This window comes from Ostreococcus lucimarinus, chromosome 7 (genome assembly GCF_000092065.1).
Source record: "Ostreococcus lucimarinus CCE9901 chromosome 7, complete sequence".
NCBI lineage: Eukaryota > Viridiplantae > Chlorophyta > Mamiellophyceae > Mamiellales > Bathycoccaceae > Ostreococcus > Ostreococcus sp. 'lucimarinus'.
The window spans coordinates 434,347-461,427 of NC_009361.1; the positions used below are offsets into that span (position 1 = coordinate 434,347).

The 27,081-nt window shown below is 61.4% G+C and overlaps 17 protein-coding genes across 17 annotated transcripts; 12 read left to right on the forward strand and 5 right to left on the reverse strand.

Moving 5' to 3' along the window:
• Positions 1-151: 151 nt before the first annotated feature.
• Positions 152-1,721, forward strand: lhcp2.3 (prasinophyte light harvesting complex, chlorophyll binding). The gene is made up of 3 exons (XM_001418667.1): positions 152-233; positions 609-1,336; positions 1,715-1,721. Exons 1-2 carry the CDS (start codon positions 168-170, stop codon positions 1,242-1,244), a joined length of 702 nt encoding a protein of 233 aa, XP_001418704.1. The 5' UTR covers positions 152-167; the 3' UTR covers positions 1,245-1,336; positions 1,715-1,721.
• Positions 1,722-4,899: 3,178 nt separating this feature from the next.
• OSTLU_32661 (predicted protein) lies at positions 4,900-6,959 on the forward strand (the record flags this gene model as incomplete). Its single annotated transcript, XM_001418668.1, has 2 exons — positions 4,900-6,600; positions 6,689-6,959. The coding sequence occupies exons 1-2, from the start codon at positions 5,084-5,086 to the stop codon at positions 6,957-6,959; spliced, it is 1,788 nt and encodes a 595-aa protein (XP_001418705.1). The 5' UTR covers positions 4,900-5,083.
• Positions 6,960-7,040: 81 nt separating this feature from the next.
• OSTLU_32662 (predicted protein) lies at positions 7,041-10,223 on the reverse strand (the record flags this gene model as incomplete). Its single annotated transcript, XM_001418898.1, has 1 exon — positions 7,041-10,223. The coding sequence occupies one exon, from the start codon at positions 10,221-10,223 to the stop codon at positions 7,041-7,043; it is 3,183 nt and encodes a 1,060-aa protein (XP_001418935.1).
• A 125-nt stretch (positions 10,224-10,348) lies between these two features.
• Positions 10,349-11,578, forward strand: OSTLU_93031 (predicted protein; the record flags this gene model as incomplete). The annotated part of the gene is made up of 1 exon (XM_001418669.1): positions 10,349-11,578. The coding sequence occupies one exon, from the start codon at positions 10,349-10,351 to the stop codon at positions 11,576-11,578; it is 1,230 nt and encodes a 409-aa protein (XP_001418706.1).
• A 48-nt stretch (positions 11,579-11,626) lies between these two features.
• OSTLU_35500 (predicted protein) lies at positions 11,627-12,334 on the reverse strand (the record flags this gene model as incomplete). Its single annotated transcript, XM_001418899.1, has 1 exon — positions 11,627-12,334. One exon carries the CDS (start codon positions 12,332-12,334, stop codon positions 11,627-11,629), a length of 708 nt encoding a protein of 235 aa, XP_001418936.1.
• Positions 12,335-12,820: 486 nt separating this feature from the next.
• Positions 12,821-13,255, forward strand: OSTLU_32665 (predicted protein; the record flags this gene model as incomplete). The annotated part of the gene is made up of 2 exons (XM_001418670.1): positions 12,821-12,920; positions 12,999-13,255. The coding sequence occupies 2 exons, from the start codon at positions 12,821-12,823 to the stop codon at positions 13,253-13,255; spliced, it is 357 nt and encodes a 118-aa protein (XP_001418707.1).
• A 234-nt stretch (positions 13,256-13,489) lies between these two features.
• On the forward strand, positions 13,490-15,016 carry OSTLU_32666 (MFS family transporter; the record flags this gene model as incomplete). The annotated part of the gene is made up of 1 exon (XM_001418671.1): positions 13,490-15,016. One exon carries the CDS (start codon positions 13,490-13,492, stop codon positions 15,014-15,016), a length of 1,527 nt encoding a protein of 508 aa, XP_001418708.1.
• Positions 15,017-15,151: 135 nt separating this feature from the next.
• OSTLU_32667 (predicted protein) lies at positions 15,152-16,705 on the forward strand (the record flags this gene model as incomplete). Its single annotated transcript, XM_001418672.1, has 1 exon — positions 15,152-16,705. One exon carries the CDS (start codon positions 15,152-15,154, stop codon positions 16,703-16,705), a length of 1,554 nt encoding a protein of 517 aa, XP_001418709.1.
• Positions 16,706-17,123: 418 nt separating this feature from the next.
• On the forward strand, positions 17,124-17,726 carry OSTLU_32668 (predicted protein; the record flags this gene model as incomplete). Its single annotated transcript, XM_001418673.1, has 1 exon — positions 17,124-17,726. One exon carries the CDS (start codon positions 17,124-17,126, stop codon positions 17,724-17,726), a length of 603 nt encoding a protein of 200 aa, XP_001418710.1.
• Positions 17,727-17,817: 91 nt separating this feature from the next.
• On the forward strand, positions 17,818-19,481 carry OSTLU_32669 (predicted protein). The gene has a single exon (XM_001418674.1). The coding sequence runs from the start codon at positions 17,962-17,964 to the stop codon at positions 19,456-19,458; it is 1,497 nt and encodes a 498-aa protein (XP_001418711.1). The 5' UTR covers positions 17,818-17,961; the 3' UTR covers positions 19,459-19,481.
• A 184-nt stretch (positions 19,482-19,665) lies between these two features.
• OSTLU_32670 (predicted protein) lies at positions 19,666-20,515 on the forward strand (the record flags this gene model as incomplete). The annotated part of the gene is made up of 2 exons (XM_001418675.1): positions 19,666-19,868; positions 19,969-20,515. 2 exons carry the CDS (start codon positions 19,666-19,668, stop codon positions 20,513-20,515), a joined length of 750 nt encoding a protein of 249 aa, XP_001418712.1.
• Positions 20,516-20,621: 106 nt separating this feature from the next.
• On the forward strand, positions 20,622-21,779 carry OSTLU_35232 (predicted protein; the record flags this gene model as incomplete). The annotated part of the gene is made up of 1 exon (XM_001418676.1): positions 20,622-21,779. One exon carries the CDS (start codon positions 20,622-20,624, stop codon positions 21,777-21,779), a length of 1,158 nt encoding a protein of 385 aa, XP_001418713.1.
• Positions 21,780-21,852: 73 nt separating this feature from the next.
• Positions 21,853-22,644, reverse strand: OSTLU_93033 (predicted protein; the record flags this gene model as incomplete). Its single annotated transcript, XM_001418900.1, has 1 exon — positions 21,853-22,644. The coding sequence occupies one exon, from the start codon at positions 22,642-22,644 to the stop codon at positions 21,853-21,855; it is 792 nt and encodes a 263-aa protein (XP_001418937.1).
• Positions 22,645-22,753: 109 nt separating this feature from the next.
• Positions 22,754-24,340, reverse strand: OSTLU_93034 (predicted protein; the record flags this gene model as incomplete). Its single annotated transcript, XM_001418901.1, has 1 exon — positions 22,754-24,340. One exon carries the CDS (start codon positions 24,338-24,340, stop codon positions 22,754-22,756), a length of 1,587 nt encoding a protein of 528 aa, XP_001418938.1.
• Positions 24,341-24,939: 599 nt separating this feature from the next.
• On the forward strand, positions 24,940-25,275 carry OSTLU_32674 (F-ATPase family transporter: protons (vacuolar); the record flags this gene model as incomplete). Its single annotated transcript, XM_001418677.1, has 2 exons — positions 24,940-25,031; positions 25,158-25,275. The coding sequence occupies 2 exons, from the start codon at positions 24,940-24,942 to the stop codon at positions 25,273-25,275; spliced, it is 210 nt and encodes a 69-aa protein (XP_001418714.1).
• A 172-nt stretch (positions 25,276-25,447) lies between these two features.
• Positions 25,448-26,285, reverse strand: OSTLU_32675 (predicted protein; the record flags this gene model as incomplete). Its single annotated transcript, XM_001418902.1, has 2 exons — positions 25,448-26,087; positions 26,226-26,285. The coding sequence occupies 2 exons, from the start codon at positions 26,283-26,285 to the stop codon at positions 25,530-25,532; spliced, it is 618 nt and encodes a 205-aa protein (XP_001418939.1). The 3' UTR covers positions 25,448-25,529.
• A 334-nt stretch (positions 26,286-26,619) lies between these two features.
• Positions 26,620-26,943, forward strand: OSTLU_32676 (predicted protein; the record flags this gene model as incomplete). Its single annotated transcript, XM_001418678.1, has 1 exon — positions 26,620-26,943. One exon carries the CDS (start codon positions 26,620-26,622, stop codon positions 26,941-26,943), a length of 324 nt encoding a protein of 107 aa, XP_001418715.1.
• Positions 26,944-27,081: the final 138 nt, after the last annotated feature.

Here is a 27,081-nt window from a genome sequence, read left to right on the forward strand (position 1 = left end):
CCGCGCGTCCGAGCGATCCGCCATCACTTTTTATCGACGACGCGCGTGCGCGATCATGGGCTTAAATGCGCGTTGAATGCGGACGTCGATCGCGACCGTCGATCGCGGTGGTCGATCGCGCGATCTCGCGCGCGCGATCGGCATTCCTGCACACGCACATTTCTGCAATGTCTGCCCTTCTCGCTTCCTCCTTCGTCGGCCGCGTCGCCGCCTTCAAGGCGACCAAGATCCAAGTGCGTATTTTTTCGAGCGCGCGCGCGACGCGCGGACGCGCGGCGCGGCGCGGAGGCGTCGCGCGACGCGCGCGAACGCGGGGCGGGCGCGGATGCGTATCGTATCTCGCGGGCGCGCGCGTGGGCGCGCGTGGGCGCGCGCGGGCGCGCGGACGGGCGCGGGGGGGGGGAGAAACGAGCGAGTGGGAATGTTTCGCGTCGTTCGCGGGCGCGGCGGGCGCGGCGGGCGCGGCGCGCGCGCGTGGGGGGGTGGATACGCGCGCGCGGTGGATGCGCGGATACGATACGGTTTTCGGGGAGATCTTTCCGGGGGCGACCGACCGACCGATTGGATGACCGAGAGACTGACGACTATGATTTTTCGCTCGATCGCAGGCCAAGTCTGTCTCCACGACCGTCAAGGCTGACATCTACCCGGAATTCGGTACCTACCCGGGCGGTGGCGAATCCCCGATCATCCCGTTCGGCGATGAAAAGAACGCCGAGCGCGAAGTGATCCACGGCCGCTGGGCGATGCTCGGCGTCACCGGCGCGTGGGCCGCCGAAAACGGCACCGGCATCCCGTGGTTCACCGCGGGTACCTTGTGCACCCCGGATGACTGCACCGCCGTCGCGGACAAGTTCCCGGGCGCCGTCGCCCCGCTCGCGCCGGAAGGCTCTGGCTACCCGTCCTTCTGGAACGTTCTCATCATCGAGATCGTTCTCGTCGGCGCCGCGGAAGCGTACCGTACCGGTATCTCCGACTCTCCGTTCGATGATGGCCTCACCGTCGGTGACGTCAACCCGGGTGGACGCTTCGACCCGCTCGGCCTCGCCGAGTCTGGCGACCTTGAAGAACTCAAGATCAAGGAGCTCAAGCACTGCCGCTTGTCCATGTTCGCGTGGTTGGGCTGCATCTTCCAAGCGCTCGCCACCCAAGAAGGCCCGATCGCCAACTGGCAATCCCACGTTGCGGACCCGGTTCACTCCAACGTCCTCACCAACGCGGCCAAGGGCTTCGGCTTCTACTAAATCCTACGACTTAGACCATTCGTTTAGTCTCAGTAGTCGACAACGAGGATGATAAACATACATGCGTCATGTCTTCCGAATAACACTCATCTGTTGTAACAATCTGTAAAATGATGCAGTTTAATTAATTATTGCATACGCGCACTGTGGCTATCTAATTGTTCGATGCATCTCTCAACACTCGGCGTCGTTTCGCCACACGGGCCGCGAGCGGCGCCTCAGACATTTTCTTGGCGCGCGTTTGTCGTCGCTGGCTCAACGCCACCGGCGCCGGGGCCGCGTGTTTTGTCACCTTCTTCGGCGCGGCTTCTGTTGCCTTCGCTGGGGGCGCGACCGCCACAGCTGGTTTTTTCCGCGCAGACACTTTTGCGGGAGGCGCGATCGTTGATTTTTCGACGATCGGCTTCTTCGTACTAAACTTCTTCGTCGTTTTGCCGCGAAGAGCGAGCACTTTTTCGAGCGCCGCCCCTGTGGGCAAGGACTTTCTTCCGAACAACAAGTGCGCATCCAACGCCGTTTCGGGCGTGGACACCCACGACTTGAAGAACTCGGGAGACACGACGACGACGTCACCGCCGCATTCGAGAAGTGGTTCGAGACGAGGGACAGCCGCCGGCGACGATGCGTCGACTTGATCAGAGACGACGAAGTCGGCGACGTCGGCTTGAGTAAGACAAACGTCGCCTTTGGACGACACTGAAGATAGTGAAGCGCCACCAGCTCGCAAAACTGTGTCGAGCATTTTCTGCTCGAGTTTGGCGCTCGGGGCAAATGGTAAAATTGCGATGGAAAGCCCGTCGAACGCGCTCGCGCCCGGGACGTTGGACCAGTGCGCCGCGGCGTCGCTCGAGATCACACCCATCTCGGCGCCGCGACCTCCACGCCAAATGTATTTGGCAGTCACCGGCAACACTTCGCCAGCGGACGCGCACGCGTCCAAATAAGAAATATCAAGTAGAGAAGCACCGGAGACCGCACCAGCGAGGAATTTAATTGAACGACTCCCGCGCTCGCCGAAGACAACGTGCGTTGTCGACGGTTCCCATTCGTGGCCGGGGCACAACACTGCGCCAATTCGACGAACAATGGAGGAATACTTCTTGATTCCGGCGGAGCTAAAGCCACTGAGCGTGATATGCGCTTTCGGATTCGTCACGAGGACAGCTTCGGCGGCGCGCGTCGACACTTTGGGCGTAGTCTTTTTCACTTTCGCGGTCTTCTTTGGCTTCGCCGCAGGTACGGGTTTCTGCCTGGACGTCGATGCTTCCACGGCCGTGGTGCGTGTGCGGGTCGGTCGAGCCTCTGGTGTCGCTCTCCTCGCCTGTCTTTCCGCCAGCGAAGTTGCGCGTGCTTCTTCTGCGATCTCGACATCGGCTGGAGCCGCCGCCGACACCGCCGCCGCCGCAGGCTCGCTCACGTCGGCTTCTCCCATCTCGAGTTGATGCGGCAACTCTTCCCCTTCCTCCTGCCTTTTCTCTTCGCGCGCTATTTCTTCTTCCTCCTCCTCCTCCTGTTCTTCGTTTTCTTCTTCTTCCAACTCCAATTGAGATAGCGGATGCTGACTCAGCGGAGCTTGCTGAGTTGGATCCGGTTCAGTCGGGCCGGCGAGCAGCTCGTACAATCCAGCGAGAACATCTCTCAACGACCTTTGTACTTCTTTGAGCAAAATACCTCGAAGATTTCCGGGCGCTCTAGCGGGAAGAGTGATAATCGTATCTGCATTGACGAGGGTACCATCTCCATTGAAAAGTTGCGCCTGGTCGGTCTCTGAAAAGTTGTGAGCAAGTGCCAAGTAGGCGAGGAACGTCTTCAAGAGAGCATTCGGCCCTGGCTTGATTTGTTCGCCTTCCCTCACAGGCTGTTTCGCCGTCTCTACGCGTAACATTGCATGGATCAGCGAGCCAAGCGGCCCTTGTTGCTGCTGCATCTCCAACGTGTCCACAAGCTGCACTATCTCTTCGCAATATTCGCGATGAAGCTCGGACACCAAGACCACAGTGCCGCTGTACAACGTTTGAATAATCAAGCCGCTCCCCGGACGTACCACCTCCTCTTCGCGAGCTTCTGAAATCCCCATGTCGAATACGTCGAAACGTGTTTCACCAGCCTTGATCCGACGCATCTTTTCTTCCGTATCGCCCGAGCTTCGCTGACCTCGTGCGACGAGAGCGTAAAAGTCATCCAGAGTCGTCATATCCGTCAACGGTTCCTGGTCGGCGTCGTCAAAGAAGCTAAACCACGCGTTTGCAGGCGCGAATCGTCCACCGAAAGCCATTTCCACGTCATTCGGGCTCCCAATCAGACCCGTAAACACCGCTTCCGGTTGGCTCGTGCCCTCTTGCAAAGCTCTCTGAATGCTCGGGTCGATTCTGTTCCGAGCGCTCCTCGCCACGTGCGCGCCTCGCTTCACCTCTTCTTCCCAGTCAGGCGATCGGAACGAAAGTTTTTGAGAGCTTCGTGATTTTGACGCAGACTTACTGCGATCACTTCTTACGGTAGAGGGTGTTTTCTTCGTGACGGTCGACGGCGCGCCTTGCGACGCGCCGGCGACGGCGAGCAACGTGTTCGCGTCGCTCGTGGATTTCCATTTCTTCGCACTCGTCGTGCCGTCGACAAGGCTGTCTGGGATGACGGATACTTCATTTGCCACATCTTCAACCTCATCCTCGCTATCCGGAACCACGCCCTGCGCCGCTAATTCATCTTCCTCCTTCCCGCTCCGGCTCGCGTACGACGCCTCGTTGGCTCGCGTCCACGTTCTGATGGAATCCTCCAACCATCGATGATTCACGATGTACGCGCTTCCGATGTCGCGTGCGCGCTCCCATTTCGCACCCGCGAACTCGTACGTCACCAGATGCGTCACCGAACGATCGAAAGCCTTTTGAAACTTCCCCCCCAGCACCCTCGTCATCGTCTCCACGTCTCGCCTTCGCGCCCCCGCGTATCCGGTCACGCACACCACGCAATCCCGCATCTCCTTCACCCCCTCCATCGTCTCCGGCGGCCTATAAAGCACATTCTCATCCACGCTCAACACTCGTTTCGCGTGCACACACGCGCGCACCCACTCAGGATGCGCCGTCTCCGCGCCTCTCGCCCTCGCCCGCGTCGCCGTCGTCCCGCGCGCGCTCGCCAGCAACGCGTGCGTCACCCCTCCGTCCTCGACGTTCGCCCGCACCCGTCCACCGTGATGCACGACGAGTTTTTCGATCTCTCGTATCCTCTCCTCGTCCAGCGCCTCGCGCAGGCCCTCGCGCGCGCACACGACGACGTCGCGCAGGAACGGTTCACCGAGCTCGACGACCAAGCTCGGTTGGCTCGCCATCGCGCGCGCCCGCGTCGCCGCGCGTCGCTCGCGCGCGTTTATCTCTCGCGCGTCGCGTCGAGACGTCGCGCTCGCGCGCGTCGCTCGCGCGGCGTCGCGCTCTCGCGTCGCGGCGTCGCGGGCGGAATTTGAATTCGCGTATCCGAATGTCCGAATACCGCACGCGCAGAATTTAATGCCTGTTTACCCATACACCACGCATCGTGAGCCAGTCACGCGCGCGCCTGGATTTAATGGACCTCCGACTGTTTGCGCACGCGCGCGCGCGCGCGCCCCGCGCGGGACGTCGGGACAACCGCCGCGTCGGCCGATCGCCGCACATCGACGCGCGACGCGCGAACGAGCGACGTCGGCGCGCGCGCGCGAGGACCGCGCGCGACGAATCGACGCGCCCGAGCGACGGTAGACGTCGAACGAGACGCGCGCGGAACGACGACGCGCGCATTCCTTTGACGCGGGAAGAGGACGTTTTTGAAATTTAAACGCGGCGCGACGCGGCGACGGCGGCGCGATGAGCGAGAACGACATGGCGGTCGCGAACGCGCCGGTGGACGCGTCGTGCGCGAAGAGTGCGATCGAGGGCGCGAGCGGCGACGCGCGAGCGGCGGCGGCGGTGCCGGCGTGGATGGCGGATGACGACGACGACGGGTTGACGGAGGAACAGCGAAGGGTGATCGCGGAGCGGGTGGCGGCGTTGCAGAATCGATTTAAGAAGTTTGAGGAGAAAACGACGCGGGAGAAGGTGGAGGAATTGATGCTCGGGAACGCGGATAAGGGGTTGACGGAACGAGAGGCGGACATGGTGCTGAGAGTGTGTAACGGGAACGAGTTCGAGGCGAGCGACCGCCTCGGCGAGGCGGAGGATGGGGAATCGTTTTTGATGTCTATTCGGTTCATGATTCAGGAAGAGGACGCGCTGAAACGACGTTCGCAGAGCTCAAAAGCGGCACAGACGGCGAACGAGCGGTTTAACAAGCGCATCGAGCGCTTGCGTAAGCGTCGGATGTCGTTCGGCGGCGACGAAGAGGACGAGGAAGACGCGGGCGAGCCGGAGGAGTTCTTCGAGACGGAGTACATTTTAGAAGAGAGTCTCGGCGTACAATTCGTGCGTCACACGAAGAAGCACGTGAATGTGAAACGTTTGCGTCTAGACGACGCCATCGCGCGCGCGCAAGTGGCGGAAGAGCTCGCGGAGCCGGAGGTCAACCCGTACGAAGGATGGTCCGAGGCGCGTATCAAGGCGTGGAAGAATCGCGAAAAGAATGAAAATCAATACTATTATCGATTCAACGAACCGGGAGAGATGCAAGCGAACGGGAAATGGACGGACGAAGAACACCAAAAGTTCATGGATATCATCGCCTCTCTTCCTGGCGGCAAGGCGAACTACGAATGGGGCACGTTTTCCAAAGGTATCCCAGGCCGCGTCGGTTACCAGTGCTCGAATTATTACCGAACCTTGGTCAAAAACAATATCATCCAAGACGAAAACTATATGGTGGACCCGGTGTCGGGTGACCTGCGATTCAACTTCAAGAACAAGGGCTTCACGCGCGCCGAACCCGTCGAGGGTGAACCGCGCATGGTCATGGTTAAGAAGGTCATCAAGCAGAAGAAACCGAAGGCCCCGAAGCAGCCGAAGAAGGCGAAGAAGAAGGTGAAGAAATCGGACGACAAGGCGTTCCACTGCACCATCAGAGCGGGTCCCGTGCGTTCGAGCGGTCGAGCGACTAAGAAGACGTACACCGACGGCGGCGACGACGACGAGGATTTCGACGATGAATTCGAGGAACTTCCAGTACTCCCGGGATTCATCGATCCCATCACTCGCATGGCCATCGAAGAACCGGCGATTTCGCCGTACGGCCACGTCGCAGGTTACGAGACGTGGTGCAAGATTCTTCGCCAACCCGAGGCACCGGACACGTGTCCGTTCACGAAGCAACCGTTAAAACGTCGCGAGCTGATCAAGCTCACGCACGAAAACATCGACCAATACCGCTCGAAGATCGTCGAAAACCAACAGACGTAGATTCCTCACCTTGTGATGAATACCTTTTGTACCTCACTTCCGTCCGCTCGCCATGGCATCATCCCGCGCCGCCGCGCCCCCGAGTGGAGAAAACGCGCAAGTGCGCCATCTCGGGCGCGGCAACCGCGTGCGCACGCCTACGCATCCGACGAAGGGCGACTATTTGAGCATCAAGACCGAAGAAGTCATCTTCGGCATCTTGTTCGCGTTCATGGCGTGGAAACTGTGGCAGAGCGTGCGCGGTTTATTTAGATACTGGAAGTACGTGCGCGCGCCGAACGCGCCGGAGACAGAGCTCGAGGCAGGGGCGATCGCGTTCGAGGAAGATGACGATGAGAACGAAAAGATTGATTGATTGATGGAGCGGGAAGGGTGGGACGGGACGTCGCGTAGGAATTAGTGTGTTGTAGTGTATCTATCGGTTCGGTTTACAAATTTAAGACGGACGAGCGGCGATCATCTTTTGCACTTTGACGTCTGGGTCGTCGGCGTTGATGGCGCTCAAATCCTGCGGCGTGATGAACAAAAACTGTTTGTTTGAGTGATTGTCGCTTCTCGCAAATTCAAGAAGCGTCTTCATAGATATTCTACGGTTCACGGCATCCATGAATACGTCGAACTCATCCATCGCTCGGAAAGGCGAGTCAGATTCATCGCCAAGCGCGAGGTTGAACGCGAGCGTGGAATACGATCGTTCACCACCACTCAAGGCGCGAGTGTCTGTGATAGCTCTCGTGTTCGTGCCATCCTTGAGCTTGATGATCAACTGCGATTCCTCGTAGTTGACTTCAATTTGACCCGCTTGCCCTTTCGCTTGCATATGATAGTTGAATCTGTGCGATACGTTGGCGGCGGTCTGGCGCGCTTGTGTTACCATCGTCTCCCGGCGCTTTCTGACGCCCACTCTGAGCTTTTGGAAAATCTTCTTTGAGCTCTCCACACCGTGTTCGAGTTTGATGAGCTTTCGCTTTCGGTCCGATAATTCATCGTTCACTTCTTCGTATGGTCTCTTGTGTCGACTCTCTTCCTTCTTCATCGATTCTTTCGTCTTTTCGTACAAGCGTTGCAGCTGTGTCGGTAACAAAGTGATATCGCCTGCGTGCTCTGCGACTTCGCGGTCACAAATTTCTTTCTTCGTTTTGTCGGCCAGCTCTTCGCATTCCGTCTTCATCGCCTGTATACTAGTTTCGCAGTCTTCGATGAGATTATCTGCTTGTTGAAGCCGCTCCACGCAAGTTTCAACTTGTTTCTCTGCCTTTTGACGTTCCGAATCAATCTTCTGCATTGCTTTGGCGTATTGCTCCACTTCTGCCTTGTACGAATCGGCGAGTGAGAGTTTCTCATTGATGACGTTCTCTGCAATATCATGTGCCTCTTTAGCTTGCGTGAAAGCGAATTCGGCTTCTTTAAGACTACTTTGATGCTTGGATAAGTCGACATTGAGGCTGTCGAGCTCCTCCTGGAGCGTACTCACGTCAACCCCAGTGCCGCTCGAGTCTTCGGCGTCAAGTTTCGCTTGCTGCAAATCACTGAACGCCTTCTGAGCGTTCTTATTGAGAGTACTGAATTCAGCTTCTTTTTTCTTGATCATATTCGCAATGTCCTTGACGGCTCGCATGCACGCAGCCTCGTCGTTGCTGAGCAATTTGATTTCAGATTGCTTTTCCTTGACTCGATTTTCCATCGACGCAATCTGCGCTTTCGGATCCGTTCCGAGTCGTTGTGCTTGATTGTAGCTTTTGAAGGCTTCATCTCGCACGACTTGACCTGTCATGAAGATTTTACGATGGAAAGTATACGCCACCGCGACTTGCTTTTGTTTCGCGGCGCCGGAATAGAACATGCCTCTCGCCTCGCGTTCGTCTTTCATGAGCACGGCTCGTTCGATGCCGGCGCTATCGACGAGGAAGTTGAAAACCACGTCGTGTTTGCATTCCAGGACACTTTCGATGGACGTGAATTCGGTTTGATTGGGTACCTTTTCAACAGGGATGTTGTATCTTCCACGGTTGAAGTCGACGCTTTGAATGCTTAAATTGTTCATGCCACATTCTTTGCTGATTTGGCGCAGCTTATCCATGTCTTTCGGGCTTGAGACCAAAAATGTCGTCATAGATTGACCGAGAGCTTCTTCAACCGGAACAATCCAACTTTGATCTTTGAGAGTGACGTGCATACCGACGGGTCCAATTGGAGGCTTGGAAAACTCACCCAGTCGCCTTTGCACCGTGTCGACGAGTCGTGGCATTTGCTGTCCGAAAAGCACCAACCTGTTGCTTGACGTCTGCTTCAGAGTGGAGATATGCTTGCGAATGTCGTTGATCTCATTCTCAGCAAACTTCTTTTGTCGCGCGAAGTTACTCTGTGCTCGCTGTTTGTCTTCCTGTCCGGCCTTCAATTTCTCTATATCGCCCGAGCACGTCTCAATCTCAGCCTTGGCAGCCACGAGGTTCGAGCTCAGTTTTTGCAATCGCCTATCAGTCTCTGTCGTGTCGCCTCGCTGCGCCTCCAACGACCGTTGAATCTTTGACTCCGTGTCGGACACGCGCTTCGAAAGCTTCCGCACGCTCGTTTCCTCGCTCAGTTTATCCGTCTCGGCCTTTTGCAATTGTCGCCCCGCTTCTCTACGCTCATTCTCAGCCTGACGACGCTCCGCGCTAAGCTCTTGAAGCTTTCTACTGAAATCTTCTGACTGTCGCCCAAACTCTTCGTTGTCTATGGCCGCCTTTTCGAGCGTCGCTTGCGCGGTGCCAAGTTTGGCTTGAAGTTCCCCTCTCTTCTGCACATACACCTGTTGTGCCTCCTTTTCTTCTTCCAACTTCTTTTCCGCCTCGACCACCTTCGACCACGCCAGACGATTCCTAAAATCGATCGCCTTCGATCGTAGCTCTTGCACGCGCTCAAACGAATGGAGCTCGTGCGTCAATTCTGCCACTTCCTCTCTAAGTTTTGGAATCGTTTCCAAGTGCTCGTTCAGCACGTCCTTCATCTCGTTTGACTTATTCTTTGCAATCTCTTGCAGCTCCATCAAATCCGACAACAGCGTCGCATCGATGAAAAACTGATACTTCTTAGTCGCATCACCGGTGTGCAAGAACTTCTTCGCCATGTCCTGCGTCATCACCGTGATGGGATTATCGACGTCGATGCAAAAGTGGTCCGCGAGCTTATTCAACTCGTCCACCCGCGTCCCGACCGTTTCCCCGCTCTCGCTCTTAATCTTCAGCGAATTCGCCCCCGTCGCGTTCAACACCTTCTCAACCGTGATCGATCGTCCGAACACATCCGGTTTAAACGCATCCTCTCCATCGTTCGAGATCACGACGACGACGCGCGCGAAGCTCGCCCCCGTCTTGATCATCCCTTTCGCGCTCTTCGTGCTCGACCGTCCGATGGATTTCATCTTCGCCCCGAGCGCGACCGCCAACGCGGTCAAAATCGCGCTCTTCCCGCTCCCGTTCTCGCCCGTGACGTAATTGATTCGCGGTCCGAGCTCAACCTTTGCGTTCGCGTGGCACATGAAGTTGTGCATGGTGACGCGAACGAACGCCCCGGCGACGCCTGGGAAGTGCGTCGGGGGCTTCGTTTCGGCGCCCTTGCGCTCCGTCTTCGCCACCATCGCGCTTCTCTTCGCTCGCGTCGCGTCTCACGACGTTCGCGGCGCCGCGCGCGGCGCGATGGCGTCGTCCGTCGCCGGCTGTCGAAATTTGAATCGCGTCGACGCGCGCCGCACACGGCGTCGCGATGCTCGATTACGTGCGGCGCTCGCGCTTGCACCTCGTCACCGGCGGACACGACGCCGCGGAGGAGACGCCGTGCGCGCACTGCGCGCGCGGGCGCCACGTCGGCGCGAACGCGCGACGGTGCGCGCAGGTGCGCGCGTACGCGTACTCGAGCCCGAACCTGTCGCTGTGCGAACGACTGTTCCTGAACGCGTTCTGGGACGGCGCGGTGCGGCGATCGTGCCCGACGTGGATCGCGCCGAACCTCATGACCGCGCTCGGGCTGCTCGCGATCGCGGTGGCGTACGCGCTGATTTGGACGCTGAGCCCGAATTTAGCCTTCGAGGCGCCGCGGTGGACGTACGCGGCGTGCGCGGCGTTGGCGTTCGCGTATCAAACCGCGGATGGGATGGATGGGAAACAGGCGCGAAGGACGAAATCTGGATCGCCGTTGGGTGAGGTGGTGGATCACGCGTGCGACGCGCTGTCGATGTGCATTTATCCGTTGATAGTGATGGATATCTTTGGCGTCGGGCATCGCTCGCGAGACGCTCGGGCGATTTGTACGACTATGATGATGACGGGAAGGGCGATGTTTGTGGTCGATACCGTGTCGTCGACGTTTACCGGGGTGTTACCCGTGAGCGAATTTTTGGATTCGCAGGAGATTCAGCTCATTTGTCAGACGTTGATGCTTTGCGTGGCGTTTTCGGGATCGAACGCGTTCTTGTACGCGCCGGTCACCGTCCCGTTCGTGGGCGCAACCACGCTCGGACGCGCGGGCGCGGTGTTTTGCATCACCACGGGCGCGATCTCGCGCGTGGGGACGTTCGTTAACACCGTGCTGAAAGCGAACAAAAAAGAGGCGCCGCCACATTGGCCGGCGTATAGGAAGCCGCTTAGCATCGCGGCGAGGTGCGCTCTCGTTGAAGCGTTTCACGGACTTTGCCTGTACAAGGCGAAGAATTTCGCGTACGCGCACGCGACGAGCTCTATCTTATTCGGCGAGTCGGAAGCGCGCATCATGAGCATTCGCGTGTCCGATCCCGACTTCCCAGTCACGAACTGGTTAGCTTTGTTCATCATGGCGCTCACGACTGTCGTTCCCGAGGGCGACGCCTTCGTGAGCGGCATGCTCATGGGCGCCGCCCTCTTCATGCTGCTTCATCGAGGGTCGTGTTTGGCGGCGCAAATCACGGGATGCTTAGGCATGCATCCAAACATTTTTATCATCAGGCCGAGAGATGCATAGCTTTGTAGATGAATCGAATTCGATTAATTAAAACTTTGTCGCGTTAAATTAAACACGCTCGCATTCGAGAAGGCGGGAGAAGTAGAAGGACGTCGCGGTCATTTCGCGGCGCTTCACCTTGAAACCGGCAGCCTTGAGCGCGATTTCAACATCAGCTTCGTCGTGGAGGTACGCGCGGGTCGCCTTGGACGGTCCCGGGAACAACTCGCCGACGCGCTTCAAGATGAGGTACGCCAACGTCTTCGGCGCGAAGGAGATGATGAGCTTCTTGCTGCTCAAGCTCGCCAAGTGGTTGATCATACCGTCGACGCGGTCCTTCGGGTAGTGAATCATGACATCGATGCACGTCACCATGTCGTACTTGCCCGTGGCTTCTTCGAGGCCCATGGCGTCAAACTTGGGCTCGGTCGCCGGCGCCTTGGCGCCGTTCGCCACCAATTCCTTGTATCGGCGCTCCGCTTCGCCGACCATCGAGCTAGAGATATCACTCGCGCTCACGTTCGCCCCCTGAAGCGCCAACGGAATCGCCAACGACCCCGTCCCGCACCCAGCATCGCACACCGTCACGCCCTCCAAATCGTCGTTCTTCACCCACGCCAAAACCTTATCAACCGTTTGTTGATGTCCCTCGCGAATGTCGAGCTGCACCTTATTCACGTCCTCCGTCTCTCCGTAAATCTTATTCCACCGTTCGAACCCGGTGGTGTCGAAATAATTCTTCACGCTCGCCGCTTCGTCGCCGCCAGTCTCCGCCATCATCCCCTCGCGTCTTTTGCTCGGATCCGTCAGCACCAACGCCGCGCCCGCGCCCGCGATCGCCAGCGCGCCGCCGATCGCCAGTCCCGCGCCCTCGGCCGTCTGCGCGATCTCGCTCGCGCTCGCCGCGCTCGCGCCGAGCGCGCCGAGCGCCGCCGTCACCGCGGGCGCCGTCGTCATCGCCGACGCCTTATCGCGCGCGCGCGCCATCGTCGTCGTCTTCGCGCGCGGTTTCGTCGCGCGCGCGCGAGGGGCGACGCGCGCGCGCGGGCGGCTCGTCATCGCTCGCGTCGCGCGCATCGTGTCGCGTAAAACGCGCGCTCGCGTGTGCGGCGCGCGCGCGGTGACGCGAACGATGACGAAAGGCGATCGCGTCGAGGGCCGCTTTGAGATCTTTATCCATCCGGTCGGTTACGGAGAATTGCCGAATCGAGGCGCCCGATTGTCGCGACGCCGCGCCGTCGTCACTCTCGCGCGCGCGTCGCCATGCCGCCTCGAAGCGCGCGACGACCGCCCTCGGCGACGACGATCGACGCGCTGTTCAGGTCGACGAAACCGGGCGCGGCGAGACCGGGCAAGACGAAAGGTGCGCCGCCGACGTCGGGATTTCCGACGCGCGCGCATCGCCGTCGTTCGACGCGACTGACGACGCGCGCGCGCGCAGGCGCGAACGTCGCGATCGAGGACGACGACGCCGAGACGATCGACGACGACGACGCGGTCGAGCGCGACGCGCGCGAGCTGAAGACGTTTGACTTGACGTCCAAGTTTGGGCCGTGCTGCGGATTGACGCGAATCGAGCGATGGGATCGCGCGCGCGCGCTCGGTTTAGACCCGCCGAAGCGCGTGTTAGAGATTCTGCATCGTCGCGGCGAGGCGAGCGCGCGATGGAGAGAGTGCGTGTGGCACGGACGGGTGTGAGCGAGAGCGAGGGACGCCCCGGCGTCGAGCGGCGGCGGTGCCGGGTATCGCGACGACGCGATCGAACCGCCGATCGGTCGTCGCGACGACGAGCGCGACGATTGAATTGTAAGATACGAAGATGGATTGACGCGATCTCGCCGTTCGCGCCGCGCTCGCGAGGTTTCGCGTCGACCGCCCTCGGCGTCCTATCCGTCCGCAGACGCCGCCTCGGCTCGGCGCTCTCGCGCGACCATGCTCGCCCCGCTCGCGCCTCGCGACGCGCATCCGCCGTGGTTCTTGGCGTTATTGGTGCTCCTCAACGTCGTCGACGCGTTTCACCTGAACATCGTGTGGCCGATGCTTCCGTTCGCCGTGCGAGACTTTGGCGTCGCCGAAATCGACGTCGGCTTTTACTGCGGCGTGATAGGCGCCGCCGCGCCGCTGGGCGCGCTGCTCAGCGCGTATCAGTGGGGAAGAATCTCTGACAGATACGGACGACGCCCGGCGCTGATCGCCGGGAGCGCGCTGAGCACGATGAGCGTGTTCGTGTTCGGGACGGCGAAGAGCGTCCGCGCCGCGGCGCTCGGCCGCTGGATGTCCGGGCTTCTCAACGGGAACGCCGCCATCGTGAAGACGTATTTGGGCGAAACGTCCACGAAAAAGGCGCAGAGCGAAGCTTTCGGAGTTCTGGCGTTCGGTTACGGGTTGGCGTCGACGTTAGCGCCGGCCGCGGCGGGATTTTTACAAAGGCCCGCGCGTCGTTGGCCAGAGACGTTCGCGGGGACGGCGTTCGATACGTATCCGTATCTCCTGCCGATGTGCGTCGCGGCGTGCCTGACGGGACTCGGGGCGGTATTAGGGGTGTTATTGTTACCCGAAACAGCGTCGTTCGTGCGACGCGCCGAGGCTAAGGCGATGGCGCGAAACGGCGACGAGGAAAAGCGTCTCGTCAAGTTGGCTTCGGCGGGCGACTTGCGAGCGATAGAGTTGCGCGACGTGGACGAGTGGTCGGACGTCGCCGGTGACAAGGGTGAATCTGACGACGTCGAAGATGTGGCACCGAAAGAAGTCCTATTCACGCCCGAGACGACTCGCGCTGTCGCGTGCTACGCCGTCCTCGCCGCCATCGCGATCGGGTACGACGAGATGCTTCCGGTGTTCTTAAAGACCTCGCACGAGTTAGGAGGGTGCGAATTCGCGCCGCGAGATATCGGTATTTTGTTGGTGTGCGGTGGTGTCACGCTTTTGGTCTTTCAATTGGTGTTGTATCCGCGAATCGCCGACGCGCTCGGCGCCGTGCGCGCATTCAGATTCGGCGTCGCGCTCTTCGCCGCCGTGTCCATGCTCGCGCCGTTCGCGTCGGTGATGCCGAACGAACCCATGCTGTGGACAGTCGCACTCGTGTCGCAGTGCACGAAAATTTGCGCATTGGGGATCGGATTCGTAAGTATCACCATCGTGGTGAATAACTCGTGCGAGGACGCCGTCAAAGCTCGCGTGAACGGCATCGCTGGCACCACGTCGGCGTTTGCGCGCATCGTCGCCCCAGTCATTTGCGGCTGGACATTTGCCGGCGCCATGCGATTGACTTTTCCGGCGCGGCAATTCCTTCCATTCGCCTTCATCTGCGCCGTCACGGTCGCGCTTCGCGTCATCGCCGAACGCCTGCCGACGGCGCTGGACAGCCCCACATCGTCCGTCGCCGACGTCGATACTCTTCCATCCGACGACCCCGCGCCCGTCGCGCCCGTCGCATCAAATTTAGATTCGCCCTGTTAGTCACGTAGTGTTGTAGTGTGTAGTTGCGTTTGCGTTTGCGTTTCCGCGCCGCCGCCGCCGCCGCCGCGCTCGACTTCACGACTTCGCGACTTCGACGCGCGCCACCTCGCCGCACACCTCGCCTCGTCCGCGGCGATGCGCGACGACGACGCGACGTTCGACGTCGCGTACGACGTCGCGCGAACCGCGTCGTGGATCCGCGACGGCGCGTTCTCGCGCGTCGCCCTGCAGTTACCCGACGACAAGCTTCCCGACGCCGCCAGGCTCGCGCGCGCGCTTCAAACCGCGCTCGCGCGCGACGACGACGCCGCGCGAGCGTCGCGCGAGGTCTTCGTCCTCGCGGACACGACGTTCGGGTCGTGCTGCGTCGACGAAGTCGCGGCGGCGCACCGGGACGCCGACGCCATCGTACACTTCGGACGCGCGTGCTGCTCACCGACGAGCCGAACGCCGGCGCGGTTGGTGTTCGATCGTAAAGAAATCGATTGCGCTCGATGCGCGCGCGCGCTCGAGGCGCACGCCGCGGCGTCGGCGAGGCGCGGGGCGCGCGCGGTGGTGGCGCTGTGCGACCAGGAATACTTTTGGGCGCTCGACGAGTTGAAGCGAGCTTCGACGAGCTCGACCGCGAACGTTCAGGGCGCGGAGATCTTCATCGCGGACGCGGTTGAGGTCGAAGTCGATCCGAGCCGCGATTCGAGAGTGCGAGGGAGGGATGAGGACGCGTCGACGACGCGAGTCGGCGCGTCGCGATTTCGACCGCCGAATGGGACGACGAACGAGGATTGCGCGTACGTGTGGATCGGTGCGACGGGGCCGGCGATGACGCATGCGATGCTGGTTTTGGGCGATTGCGCGGCGAAGTTCGGTGGGATGGCGCAGTACGATCCATCGGTGGATGGCGACGCGGTGCGCGTCGAGGCGGACGGCGCCGGCGAAGCCGCGAGGGCGTTGAAGCGAAGGAGATTCTTGATAGCGAAGGCCAAGGAAGCCAGGGTGGTTGGCATCATCGCCGGTACTTTAGGTGTCGCGGGTTACCGCGAAATGATCGAAAACTTGCGCAAGTTGATTGCGAATAGTGGGCGTAAGAGTTACACCGTCGTCGCGGGAAAGCCGAATCCGCAAAAGTTGGCCAACTTCCCCGAGATTGAGGTCTTCATAATGGTGAGCTGCGAGTTGACGGCGTTGATGGACGGGCGCGATTACATGCAACCGATCATAACCCCGTACGAGGCCACGATCGCGTTCACGCCGGGAAAGATGTGGATGGGCGAAGTCAAGCTCGATTTCGCGTCGGTGCCGACGTTCGAAGACGTCGTCGCGAATGGCGACGACGACGACGACGTTCAACCAGAGTTCAGCCTCGTTTCTGGCACGTACATATCACCGGTGAACGCCTCGTCGTCCGCGCACGACGCCGACGACATCGACGCCCTCACCGGCACCGAGCTCGCTCGCCGCGCCGAGGGCGCGCTCTCCCTCCGCGCCTCCGGCGTCTCCGACGCCGTCGTCACCTCCGGCGCCGAATACCTCATCTCCAAGCGCACGTACACCGGTCTCGAGCCCGGCCCGAAGCGCGACGACGAAACGGGCGCCATCGCGGACGCCCCGCTCGAAGCCGCGCGCGGTCTCTCCGGCCGCGCCAAATCGTACGCCGACGAGTCGCCCGCGTCCGCCGCCACCGACCCCTAGCCCTCCGAGCGCGTTCCGACGCCCGCGCGTCGTTAAACCATCCCATCATCCCATCGTCCCGTCATCGCGCGTTCCGAAGCGCGTTTCCCGCGTTCGCCCGTTCCCGCGTCTCCGCGCGTCCGCGTTGACCGTCCCGCTCGCGCCGACGCCTCTCATCCATCGTCGTCCGTCCGTCCCCCACACGCGCGCGCGCCGTCACCGCTCGAACTCACCGCGCGCTCCTTCGATGTCCGCGCCCTCCGCGCCGACGACGGACGTCCCGCCGCCTCCCGCGTCCGCGCGCGCGCCCGCCGACGCCGCCGCGCCGACCTCGACGGCGGCGGTTGACTCGACGCCCGCGACCGCGCCGCGCGCCGAGTCGACGCCCGCGCGCCCCGTGACGCTCGGTCCCGTGACGTTCGACACCGGCGACGACGTGATGCGATACTTCGGCGCGCTTCGAAACGAGCTGACGCTGGATCAAAACATGAACGAGTACGAAGCCGCGACGACGGAGGCGCTGCTGCGACTCGGCCACGAGGACGCGGCGAAGAAATTCGGCAGCGGCCTGCGCGCGTTCCAGGTCAGGAATCATCCCGTGCACAACACGCGATGCTTCATGATCGTGCGCACCGACGGGACGATGGAGGACTTTTCGTATCGAAAGTGCGCGGCGCGGTTGTTTCCGGGATACGACCCGGCGACGTTTCGCGAAAAGACGGGCGCCGCGCGAAGCGGCGGCGGTCGCGGTGGTCGCGGCGGTGGTGGGCGCGGCGGTGGGCGCGGTGCTCGCGGCGGTGGTCGCGGCGGTGGTCGCGGCGGTGGTCGCGGCGGTGGTCGCGGCGGTGGTCGCGGCGGTCGCGGCGGTCGCGGCGGCGGCCGCGGGAATTTCGGCCGCGGCGGCGGTCGCGGCGGCGGCCGCGGGAATTCCGGTCGCGGCGGCGGTCGAGGCGGTCCCGATCGCGGCGGCGATCGTTTCGGCGGCGGCGCCGATCGCGGCGGCGGCGGCGGCGACCGACCGCGGTTCGGCCGTCCGTATTAGACTTCGTCGCGACTTCGACGCGAAGACGACGCCGCGATTGTTGATTGATGATGCATGATCGATGACCTCGCGCCTCACATCGCCGCGCGTTTCGCGACTTCGATCGCGAGCGGCGCGTCGCATCGCGCTCGCCGCGCGCGCTCGCGACGCGCTCGCGACGCGCCGGTGAATCGATTCGATCGCGACCGGGACAATCCGCGTCAGCACTGCGCGCTCGAAATCGCTCGCGACGACCATGGTCGCGCGCGACGTCGTCGCCAAGGCGGCGCGCTCGCAGCTCGTGAAAACCGCGGGCGCGAAACTGCTCGACGCGCGACCGAAGATGATCGCGCTGAGCGGACCGGGAGGCTTCCTGGGCGCGCGGGTGCTGGACGCGGTGCTGGACGCGCACGATTATCGACGAGCGCACGGATTAGAGAGCGGCGAGGCGCTGCTGCTGTCGGCGTCGCCGGGCAATTTGATGTCGAGATTGACGAAACAGTACGGGGCGGAGCGATTGCGAGGGGTCAGGGCGTCGAGGGTGGATTATTATTATCAACACGACGTGGATTCGTGGCAGGACCAGTTGGGGTCGCTCGGGATGGCGGGGTGTAACTCGGTGTTCATGAATCTCGCCGGTCTCGCGGGGCCGGTGTCGGGGAAGGCGAACGCGATGATGGCGGTGAATTATCTCGCGCCGGTCGCCGCGGCGCGCGCGTGCGAACGATTGGGTTTCGGGCACTTTATTCAGAGCAGCACGCAAGCCACGAAGGCGGAGCGCGCGGGACAGGTGCCGTACAGTCGGTGGAAGGCGATGGCAGACTTTTCGTTGGCGCGGTTGGAAAAATTGCCGGTGACGGTGTGCGCGCTCGGAATGTTGTACGATAAAGACCAAGGCGTCGTCGGTCAGCGTGGGGACTTACTGAATATGATTGACTTGACGCTCCTACCGCTGACGCCGATTATGGGCGACGGTTCGGCGCCGCTGCAGCCGCTCGAGGTCGCGGACGCGGCGAGTCGGTTGGCGTTTCTGGGTCTCACTGAGGTTGCGGACCTACCCGCGTCGAATCTACCGTGTCAGGAAGAGGGCGCGTGGAATCGAGAATCGTGGTCGGGCACCGATTCCATTTGGAGTCGCGAATCTTGGGCGCGCATAGTGACGCAGAATGAAAAGCGGCAGTACACGCTGCGCATGTACGACGCCGTGGGTCCGGAGACGATGAGCATGCTCGAACTTAACAAAAAGTTCGCCCAATTGAACAATCGAAAGCTTCGAGCGGTGCACGTGGACTACCGCAACTTTGAGCGCGTGCTGAACGTCGCGTCGCTCGGGAACTTGAATAGACAATTCGTATCGCTCTTGCGAAGCGAGCAAGACGCCGAACACCCAGTCGTTGGGAATTCGGATGCTTTTGAGAAAATACTCGGCCCCGACGCCAAGCTCTGCGCGCTCGGTGATCTCGATCGAGTCACACAGCGGCGCCGATTCCCGTACTCGGCCACGCTCGGATGGGCGATGCACAACTACGGCGTCATCTGGCCCGGTATTCTCCTCGGCACAGAAATTCTCGTCACCTACCTATTCGGTCAAAAATACTCCACGGATGACTACTGGAAGTACACTCGTCTGAGTTTCAAAGCCGTCTTCCTCGCGTGCGTCGTCGGCGGTGGAACGTACTTTGGCGGCGAATCGGCGACTCATCTCCTCGAACTCGTTCGCAACACGCTTCCGCCGCCTCCGCCGTCACCGTGATTCAACCATTCCATCACGCCGCATCGCTTGTTGTACGCTTGTTGTAAAATATCATTCTTCATCGTTCGCACGACGCTCGTCGGCTCGAATCCGAATCGAATCGAGTTCGAGTTCGCCTTCGCCTTCGCCGAAATTCAATTTTTGAAAACCGCCAGCCGACGCCACCTCGCGGCATTTCTCGCCGCACCGCCGCGCGCGCCCGGCGTCATGCCCCCGGCGGCGGCGGCGAAGAGGAAAGCAAAACCACTCGCGGCGACCTCGCCGTCGCCCGTGAAGAAAAATGCCAAGACCACGGCGCCCGCGGCGTCGAACGACGACGCCAGCGCGCTGTCGGTGCAGCAGCAGTGTTTCCTTCAGGCGCTTCTGTCGCGCGGGATCGTCGAAAGCGAGGACGCGGAGGCGTTGTACAGGTGCGGTCGTGTCGCACACGCGCGATTTCGACGATGAAGCGCGAAAAGAAGGCGCTCGCGGGACTGACAAATGAGCGTCGATCGCACGCGCGGCGCGCAGAGAAATCGTCGAAGACGACGCCGCGAACGAGTTCACGCGATTCTGGGGCGAAATCGCCGTCGCGTTGAAATTTTTAGATTTAGACATACGAACGGGTAAATTCGAGGGCGATGGGAAGACGTACATGGCGGTGGTGAACCAAGGGACGACGGAAGTGGCGAAATTGGCGACTCGGATGACGCCGGCGGAAATCGCGCTGTTTCGAGTCGCGATGTTGGAAATTCTGCGCGATGATTCGAGCGCCGAGCGCGGGATCGATTTCATGAGCGCGTTGAATTCGACCGAGTTACAATTGACGCAAGACGCGTCGACGCAGGACGGGGCGACGCAGATGACGCAACTGGAGAAGCAAACGCAGACGGTGCAAAAGATGAGCAAGGTCGTCAAGGACGCCGCGCTCAACGACCTCGTCGCCGAGCGATGGCTCGAGCGCGTCGACGACGGCCGTCGTCTGACCCTCGGTCCTCGATCATTCCTAGAGCTCAGAGAATTCATCCTAGCCCAAGCTCCCGAGCGCGCGCGCGCGAGGTGGGATAAATTGTTGTGACTTGTGACGAACCGTCCGCCGTCCTCGCCCTCGCGCGTCCCGCGCCGCCCCACATCGCGTCGCGCCGTCGCGCGTCGCGCGCGCGATGTCTCACGCGCGCGGTTCCATGCTCGCGTGCGCCGACGCACCGTCGACGACGGCGTCCGCGTCGCTCGACGCGCCGCCGCCGCCCGAGCGCGTCGTTCGCGACGGCGACCTCGTCGTCGTCGTCGAGGGCTTCAACGCCGCCGTCGCCGAGCGCGTGCGAAGCGGCGGCGTGTACGCGTCCAAGTACGGGACGTTTCACCACGACGATTGGATCGGGCGCGCGTTCGGCGCGCGCGCGCGCGAGCGGGACGGGAGAGGGTTCGTGTGGCTGTGCGCGCCGACGCCCGAGTTGTGGACGAAGGTGCTGGAACATCGCACGCAAATCCTGTACGCGGCGGACATATCGCTGGTGTGCGCGGAGATGGAACTGACGCCGGGGAGCGTGGTGATGGAGAGCGGGACGGGGTCGGGAAGCCTGACGCACGCGCTGGCGCGGTGCGTCGCGCCGACGGGACGAGTGTGGACGTACGAGTTCAACGAAACGCGCGTGAAAGCGGCAAAGGAAGAGTTCGCGCTGAATGGGATATCGGAGTACGTCACCGTGACGCACAGAGACATCGAACGGGATGGATTCCCGAAGGAGATGGCGGGACGCGCGGACGCGGTTTTTTTGGACTTGCCGGGGCCGCACAAGTGCGTGGGGAGCGTCGCGCGTAGTCTTCGCCCGGACGGCGTGCTCTGTTCGTTTTCGCCGTGCATCGAACAGGTGCAGAAAACTATTTTAGAGATGAAAAAGCACGGGTTTGCGGACGTCAAGACGGTGGAGTTGTTGGGGCGCGAATACGACGTCGAGGGAAAGCGGTTGCAGAGAGACTTGTCGGCGCCGCTGAGCAAGGCGACCAAGGTGGGATGGCGGAAGGACACTAAGCGCCCGCGTGACGCGCCGGTGGACGATGGCGACGACAACGTAATGACGCAGCACGTCGTCACATTTCCGCGACAGCGCCTGCAGTCGCACACGGCGTACCTGACGTTTGCCCGTCTCGTGCCCGAGCCCGAAGGTTGGGCGAAGACGCTCGCCGAGCGCTCGAAGAATGGCGTGGGTGGAGACTTGTTAGCGCGCGCGGCGGAGGTGTTGCAGAGGAATCGACGCAGTGGGCGCGACAGTCCAGCGCCACGGGCACCGAAAGCGCCGAACAAAAACATGCTCTCCAACCCGGGCGAGTACTCCGATTAGTCGCTCTAGCGAGCTTTGCTATCGATAGAACTAAACCTTGCTATGCGCTACGCATACATGTAGCAAATATACGCTATTTCTTCGCGTTCCTACCGCTCGACCCCATCCACGGCGCGAAAAACGCGTTTTGCACCCCCCACACGACGTCTTGCGTCTCCACGAACGCGTCTATCACGGCGCCCCGTCCGTCGCCCGTCGACAGCCGTTTCGCCGCCGCCGCCCCCGCCGCGGGCACCGCCGCCAGCAAAGTCGGTCCCACCGACAGCGCCAACGCTGCGCGTTGTCCTAAATCCAGCTCAACCGGCTCGTACGTCTCCAACGCGTCCAAACGCGCGATCCACGCCTCGTCCAGACCGTGAAACCGCGCGCCTTCCCGCAGGAGCGTCGCGTATCGCAGCGACGGCGCTCGTTCGCCAAAATTCTTCAGCGTACGATGCGTCAGCGTCTTGCATCGCAGCTTTCGCCCATCGTACGCGTCGCAATCGACGTCCACGACGTCGTACGACCCTTCCGTGGTGACTAAGTACTCCCACTCGTCGCGCGTGATGCCGTGCGCGACGCCGTGGCACTCGGCCCCCTCGCGCGCGACCGCGCTCGCGAACGCCGGTTCGACGTACGGCACGCCGGGCACGTTGAACGCGAGCTCGAAGCCGCGCAGGACGCACGGCGTGGACGACGTCGGGCGCATGCCGCGAACGCCGTCGAACGTGCTGGGATTGAGATTGCTGCCGTAGCAGAAGTAAAGAACGTCCGCGCCGCTCGACGACGCGCGCGCGGACGCGCGCGCGGACGACGGCGGTGTCGTCGATCGCGCGGCGCGCGGCGCGGGCGCGGCGCGCGGCGCGGGCGCGGCGGTGGCGAACATCGCTTAGGGGAGGCTCGTTGTGTCGTCGTCGCGGCGACGAGCCGCGTCTCGTTTCATCTAAAATCTACTGTCACAGTAGTGTACTGTGCGATTCTACGGTCGTTTTGAGTCACGGAGGAGGAGGAGGCGGTGGTACGTTCATGCGCACCGGTTGCTGGGCGCCGGAAAGCGTCGCGATCAAACCGGCGAGATCTTGCGCTTGGAACGCCGGCGGCGCGGCGGCGGGCGGCGGCGGCGGGGGAACTTCTCGAAGAGTTTGGGGGGGCGCGAGCGGCGCCATCTGCGCTGAGGGTGGCGGTGGTGGCGGAACCTCCATGAATTGCGCCGGTGGCGCGTTGGGCGCGTACTCATCCTCGTCGACGTGCTCTTCGACGCGCGTCTTCTTTGATCGATGAAGTTCCTTCGAGTCGACTTTCCTTGGACCGATGCCTCGCGGATGAATCACCATTCCAATCATCCCCGTCGACGGTGGGACGTGTCCCGGGATAAGGTCGACGGTTAAGATGACTTTATCCGCGTGCTGACCGCGAGGCGCGAGATACAGCTCGATGCCATCCTCCGTTTTCGCCACGCCGCATCGCTTGCGCTCGCGATATTGTTTGACGATCTTCGCCATCGCCGCTTCCGCGTCGTCTCCGCCGCTCGGCGCGCTCGAGATATGCACGAGCGTCACCGCGCGCGACGTCGACGAGCGGTGGACTTGCTTGACGAAAGATTGCATGGCTTTGTAGTCGACGCGGCCTTTGATGTGCAAACTCTCGGGCAAGATGTCGCCGACGTGGGCGCCTTCGCCGCCGATGGGCACCGCTCGCAGCTGAAGCGTAGGCAGTCCTGGAACATCTACGGTGCCTTCCCACGCACCTTCGGGAAGAGGAACATCTATCGGGTCGTCGGCGGGATTGTATTCTTCTTCTTCCACCTCATCCGCCGTAGTCGCTTCCGGGTCGTACTCAGGTTCGTCCTCCGGTTCGTACTCGGGCTCTGGCTCGTATTCCGGCGCGGCGTCTTCCTCGTCTTCCTCTTCTTCCTGCTCCTCTTCCTTGTCTTCTTCGCCTCCATTCGCAAACTTTTCGAAAGAAAGCATTTCTGAATCATCACCGTCGACGTTCATCGGTGCGGCTTCTTCGTGCTCCTCGTCTGACAGTTGGTCGTTCCCAGACGTCACGTCAATCTCGGTGACTTGCGTCGGCTCTTCCTCGACGCTCGGCGTTTGTTCCACGGGCTTCGACGGCGCCGGTTCTTCTGGCTTCAGCTCGACGTGAATTTCATTCTTCCCATCTTTCTTCACCACTATATCCTCAAGCGCGATTCCCTTCATAAAGGCACCCTCGCCCGCGATTTCCTGTCGCGCCTTGCGCCACTCGACGAGCTCCTTGTTGGCCAACTGCAGCGGAGACATGTCCACGAGTTGTGAAGCTTTCAAATCGTTCGCGAGCACGCGCGCCCGTAATTGAGGGTTGCGCACGTCCTGTAAGTTGGATTTTAAAGACCGCGCGCGCGTTCTGTACTCTTTGTCAGCCGAACCGCATTTTTTATACAGCGCCGATTCGACCGCCGCGGCGACTTCGCTCGGCGTTCCATTGGCTTCGTCGTGCCCGCTCGCTTTCGTCTCCTCCGCCGCCATCTCCATCGCCTTCAAAATGAATTCACGAACGGTACTGCGAATCTTTTCCTCCTCCGCCTTCGCCGCCTCCATCTCCGCCATTCGTTTACGATTCGGTTGCTTTGTCCGTTCCCGCTTCGCGCCTCGCGCCTCTTGCGCGTCTCGTCGCGCCATCATCTCCCTCGCGTGCGCCTCGTCCCTGTACACCGGCCACGACACCTCATCGTCTAAAATCGCTTCCTCGAGATTGATCGACTCGCGTTCGCCCTCCTCCGCGTCCGGGCCGAGCGAATCCGGGTACCACAGCGTCGCCGTTCTCGCCTTCGCGTCGATCTCCATCACCTTGGCGTCGTACCACACCCCCGTCTCCGGCCACGCCACGGACACGTACTTCCCTGTCGTTTCGAACCGCACGCGCGTCAGTGTCGTTCGTTCGCGCCCGTCGTCGTCGTCGTCGCGCGCGCCGTCGCGTCGCGCCGTCGCGAAACGCGTTCGAGCAATCATCGCCGTCTCGACCAATCGACCCACGAACGACCGTCGATTCGCGTCGAAAGCGCGTCGCGCACCTCGCAACCGCGAGCTGATGTCATCCAGCGTCAACAGCTTGCGCTTGTCTCGCATCGCGACGCGTCGCGCCGGCGCGCGCGTCGTCGAATCGCGACGACCGCGCGGCGTCAGACGAAGACGCGCGGATGGGGTTCTGGTTCACCACGCTCGCGTTCGCCGCGCTCGAGGGGGTGTTCTACGCCTACGTCCAGGGCTCGGCGCCCGCGGCGCGACGATCGTGCGTGACGCGCGACGCGACGCGACGCGACGCGACGCGACGACGACGGATGGCTCGGTCGACGGCTGCACGAGTGAACGAAAGGATGACGACGATGACTGACGGCACGACGCGCGGACGACGCAGTTTCCTGCACGTGATGTACGGCACGAGCGTGTTCTGCTGTTGGTTCATGTGGGCGGTGATTTACATGGCGCAGATGACGCCGCTGGTGCGGCCGGTGTTGCAGGCGAAGGAGTCGTAGCGGATTCGATTCGACTCGATTCGAGACGCGGGACGAGGGCGAACGCGCGCCGAAGCGTCGGTCGGTGCGCACGTAGGTTTAGAATATGTAGAATGTCTGTAATCGCGGAGAGAGAAAACGCTTAGAATGGTGAGGGATCGTCGTCGTCGTCGTCGTCTTTAGTGTCGCAGGATGTTTGGTAGCGAAGTAATGTATTCGGCAAAGCCCGTTCGAGTTCTAGGTTCCTAATACCGGACTACCGATGCCGCGATTGGCTAACAACACGACGATTTCGCCGATTGCTGCGCTTGTCCCGTAAGTTTTACCTCGACCAAGTCCTCGTCCGCCTTGGTGCTCGGCGTCTCCATCCCCGGCAACGCCGCCGCGATTTTGCGAAACAACACCTTGACGTTAAATCCCGCCTTGGCGCTCGTCTCGATGAACATCACGCCCTCTTCTTTCGCTTTCGCCTCGCCTTCCGCCGCGCTCACCTCGCGTCCGTCCAAATCCGTCTTGTTCCCCACCAACGCGATTATCACGTCGCCTCCGCGTTCCGCCTTCACCTCCGATATCCACTTCGCACTGTTCACGAAGCTCGCCCGCGAGCTCACGTCGTACACGATCACCGCCACCGAGCTATCCCTGATGTACGACGGTATGAGCGACCGGAACCGCTCCTGTCCAGCCGTGTCCCACAACTGCAACCGCACCGTGCGATCCTCCAGATACATCGTCTTGGACAAAAAGTCGATCCCGATCGTCGCCTGGTACGAGTTGTCGAACTTGTCGTACATGAATCGCGAGATGATCGACGTCTTCCCCACGGATTGATCCTGCGCGGCGCGTTCGAGCGCGTTCGAGCGATCGTCAGTCGTCGTTTCCCTCGATGTGCGTCCCGCGCGCTGTCCCGAACGGCGCTTCATCGCGTCGTTCGTCGCGCGCGTCGCGATCGAGGCGCCTCGCGCGCGCACCCCTAAGAACACGAGCTTATACTTCGGCAGCGGCGTCACCCCGGCGCGCGTCGCGCTCATCGCGGCGGCGCGCGCGTCGCGTTTTGGCCTTCGTCCCCAACGCGGACGCGACGTCGAGATTTGAATCTCGCGACGCGTCGCCGCACTTTTCAGCGCGCGACGACGCGCGATCGATTCGTGAACGACCGACGAGGTGCGAACGGGCGCGAACGCGCGCGCCGCGCGCGATGCGCGCGCCGCGGTGGACGATGCGCGCGATGCGCGCGACGCGACGACGATGACGATCGCGATTTCAAACTTTCGGACACCTCGACAGCTGCGAACCCACGACGACGACGACGACGACGACGAGGCGATTGCGACTGACCGGGCGCGCGCGCGATGATGGCAGAACATGGATGATTCCGCGCCGCGACCGCGCGTGAACGGTGAAGCGCTGGTGAACTTTATCGGGAAGACGGTGCTCGTCGTGGGCGAAGTGACGCCGAGAGACGCGAACTCGGCGACGGTGAAGACGGCGGACGATAAGATGATTACCGTGAATCTTGCGGGCGCCGGGGCGTTCGGTTCGAAGTACGTTGAGTTTGAAGCCACGGTGGACGGCGCGGATTGCGTCACTGAGTGCTCTCGCGTGGAGTTCGGCGACGATTTCGACCAGTACTCGTACGGCGAGTTGTGCAAGCTCATCAACGGCAAGAGCAAGGAACTGTTTTATTGAGCGTCGACGATCGAACGACGACGACCATGAGGTGTTTTGTGAATGAAATATGAATGAATTGCGACTGTGACTTGTATGAATCCGCGACGGTGTCATAAATTATGAATTTTGAGTATTAATATTAAAACGTTTACGTGT

What these genes read in the sequence shown, in the direction of transcription:
- lhcp2.3 (XM_001418667.1), top strand. Translation starts at nt 168, where the DNA reads ATGTCTGCCCTTCTCGCTTCCTCCTTCGTCGGCCGCGTCGCCGCCTTC. An exon ending in TCAAGGCGACCAAGATCCAA is followed by an intron (nt 234 to 608) that starts GTGCGTATTTTT and finishes GCTCGATCGCAG; the next exon opens with GCCAAGTCTGTCTCCACGAC.
- OSTLU_32669 (XM_001418674.1), top strand. Translation starts at nt 17,962, where the DNA reads ATGGTCGCGCGCGACGTCGTCGCCAAGGCGGCGCGCTCGCAGCTCGTG.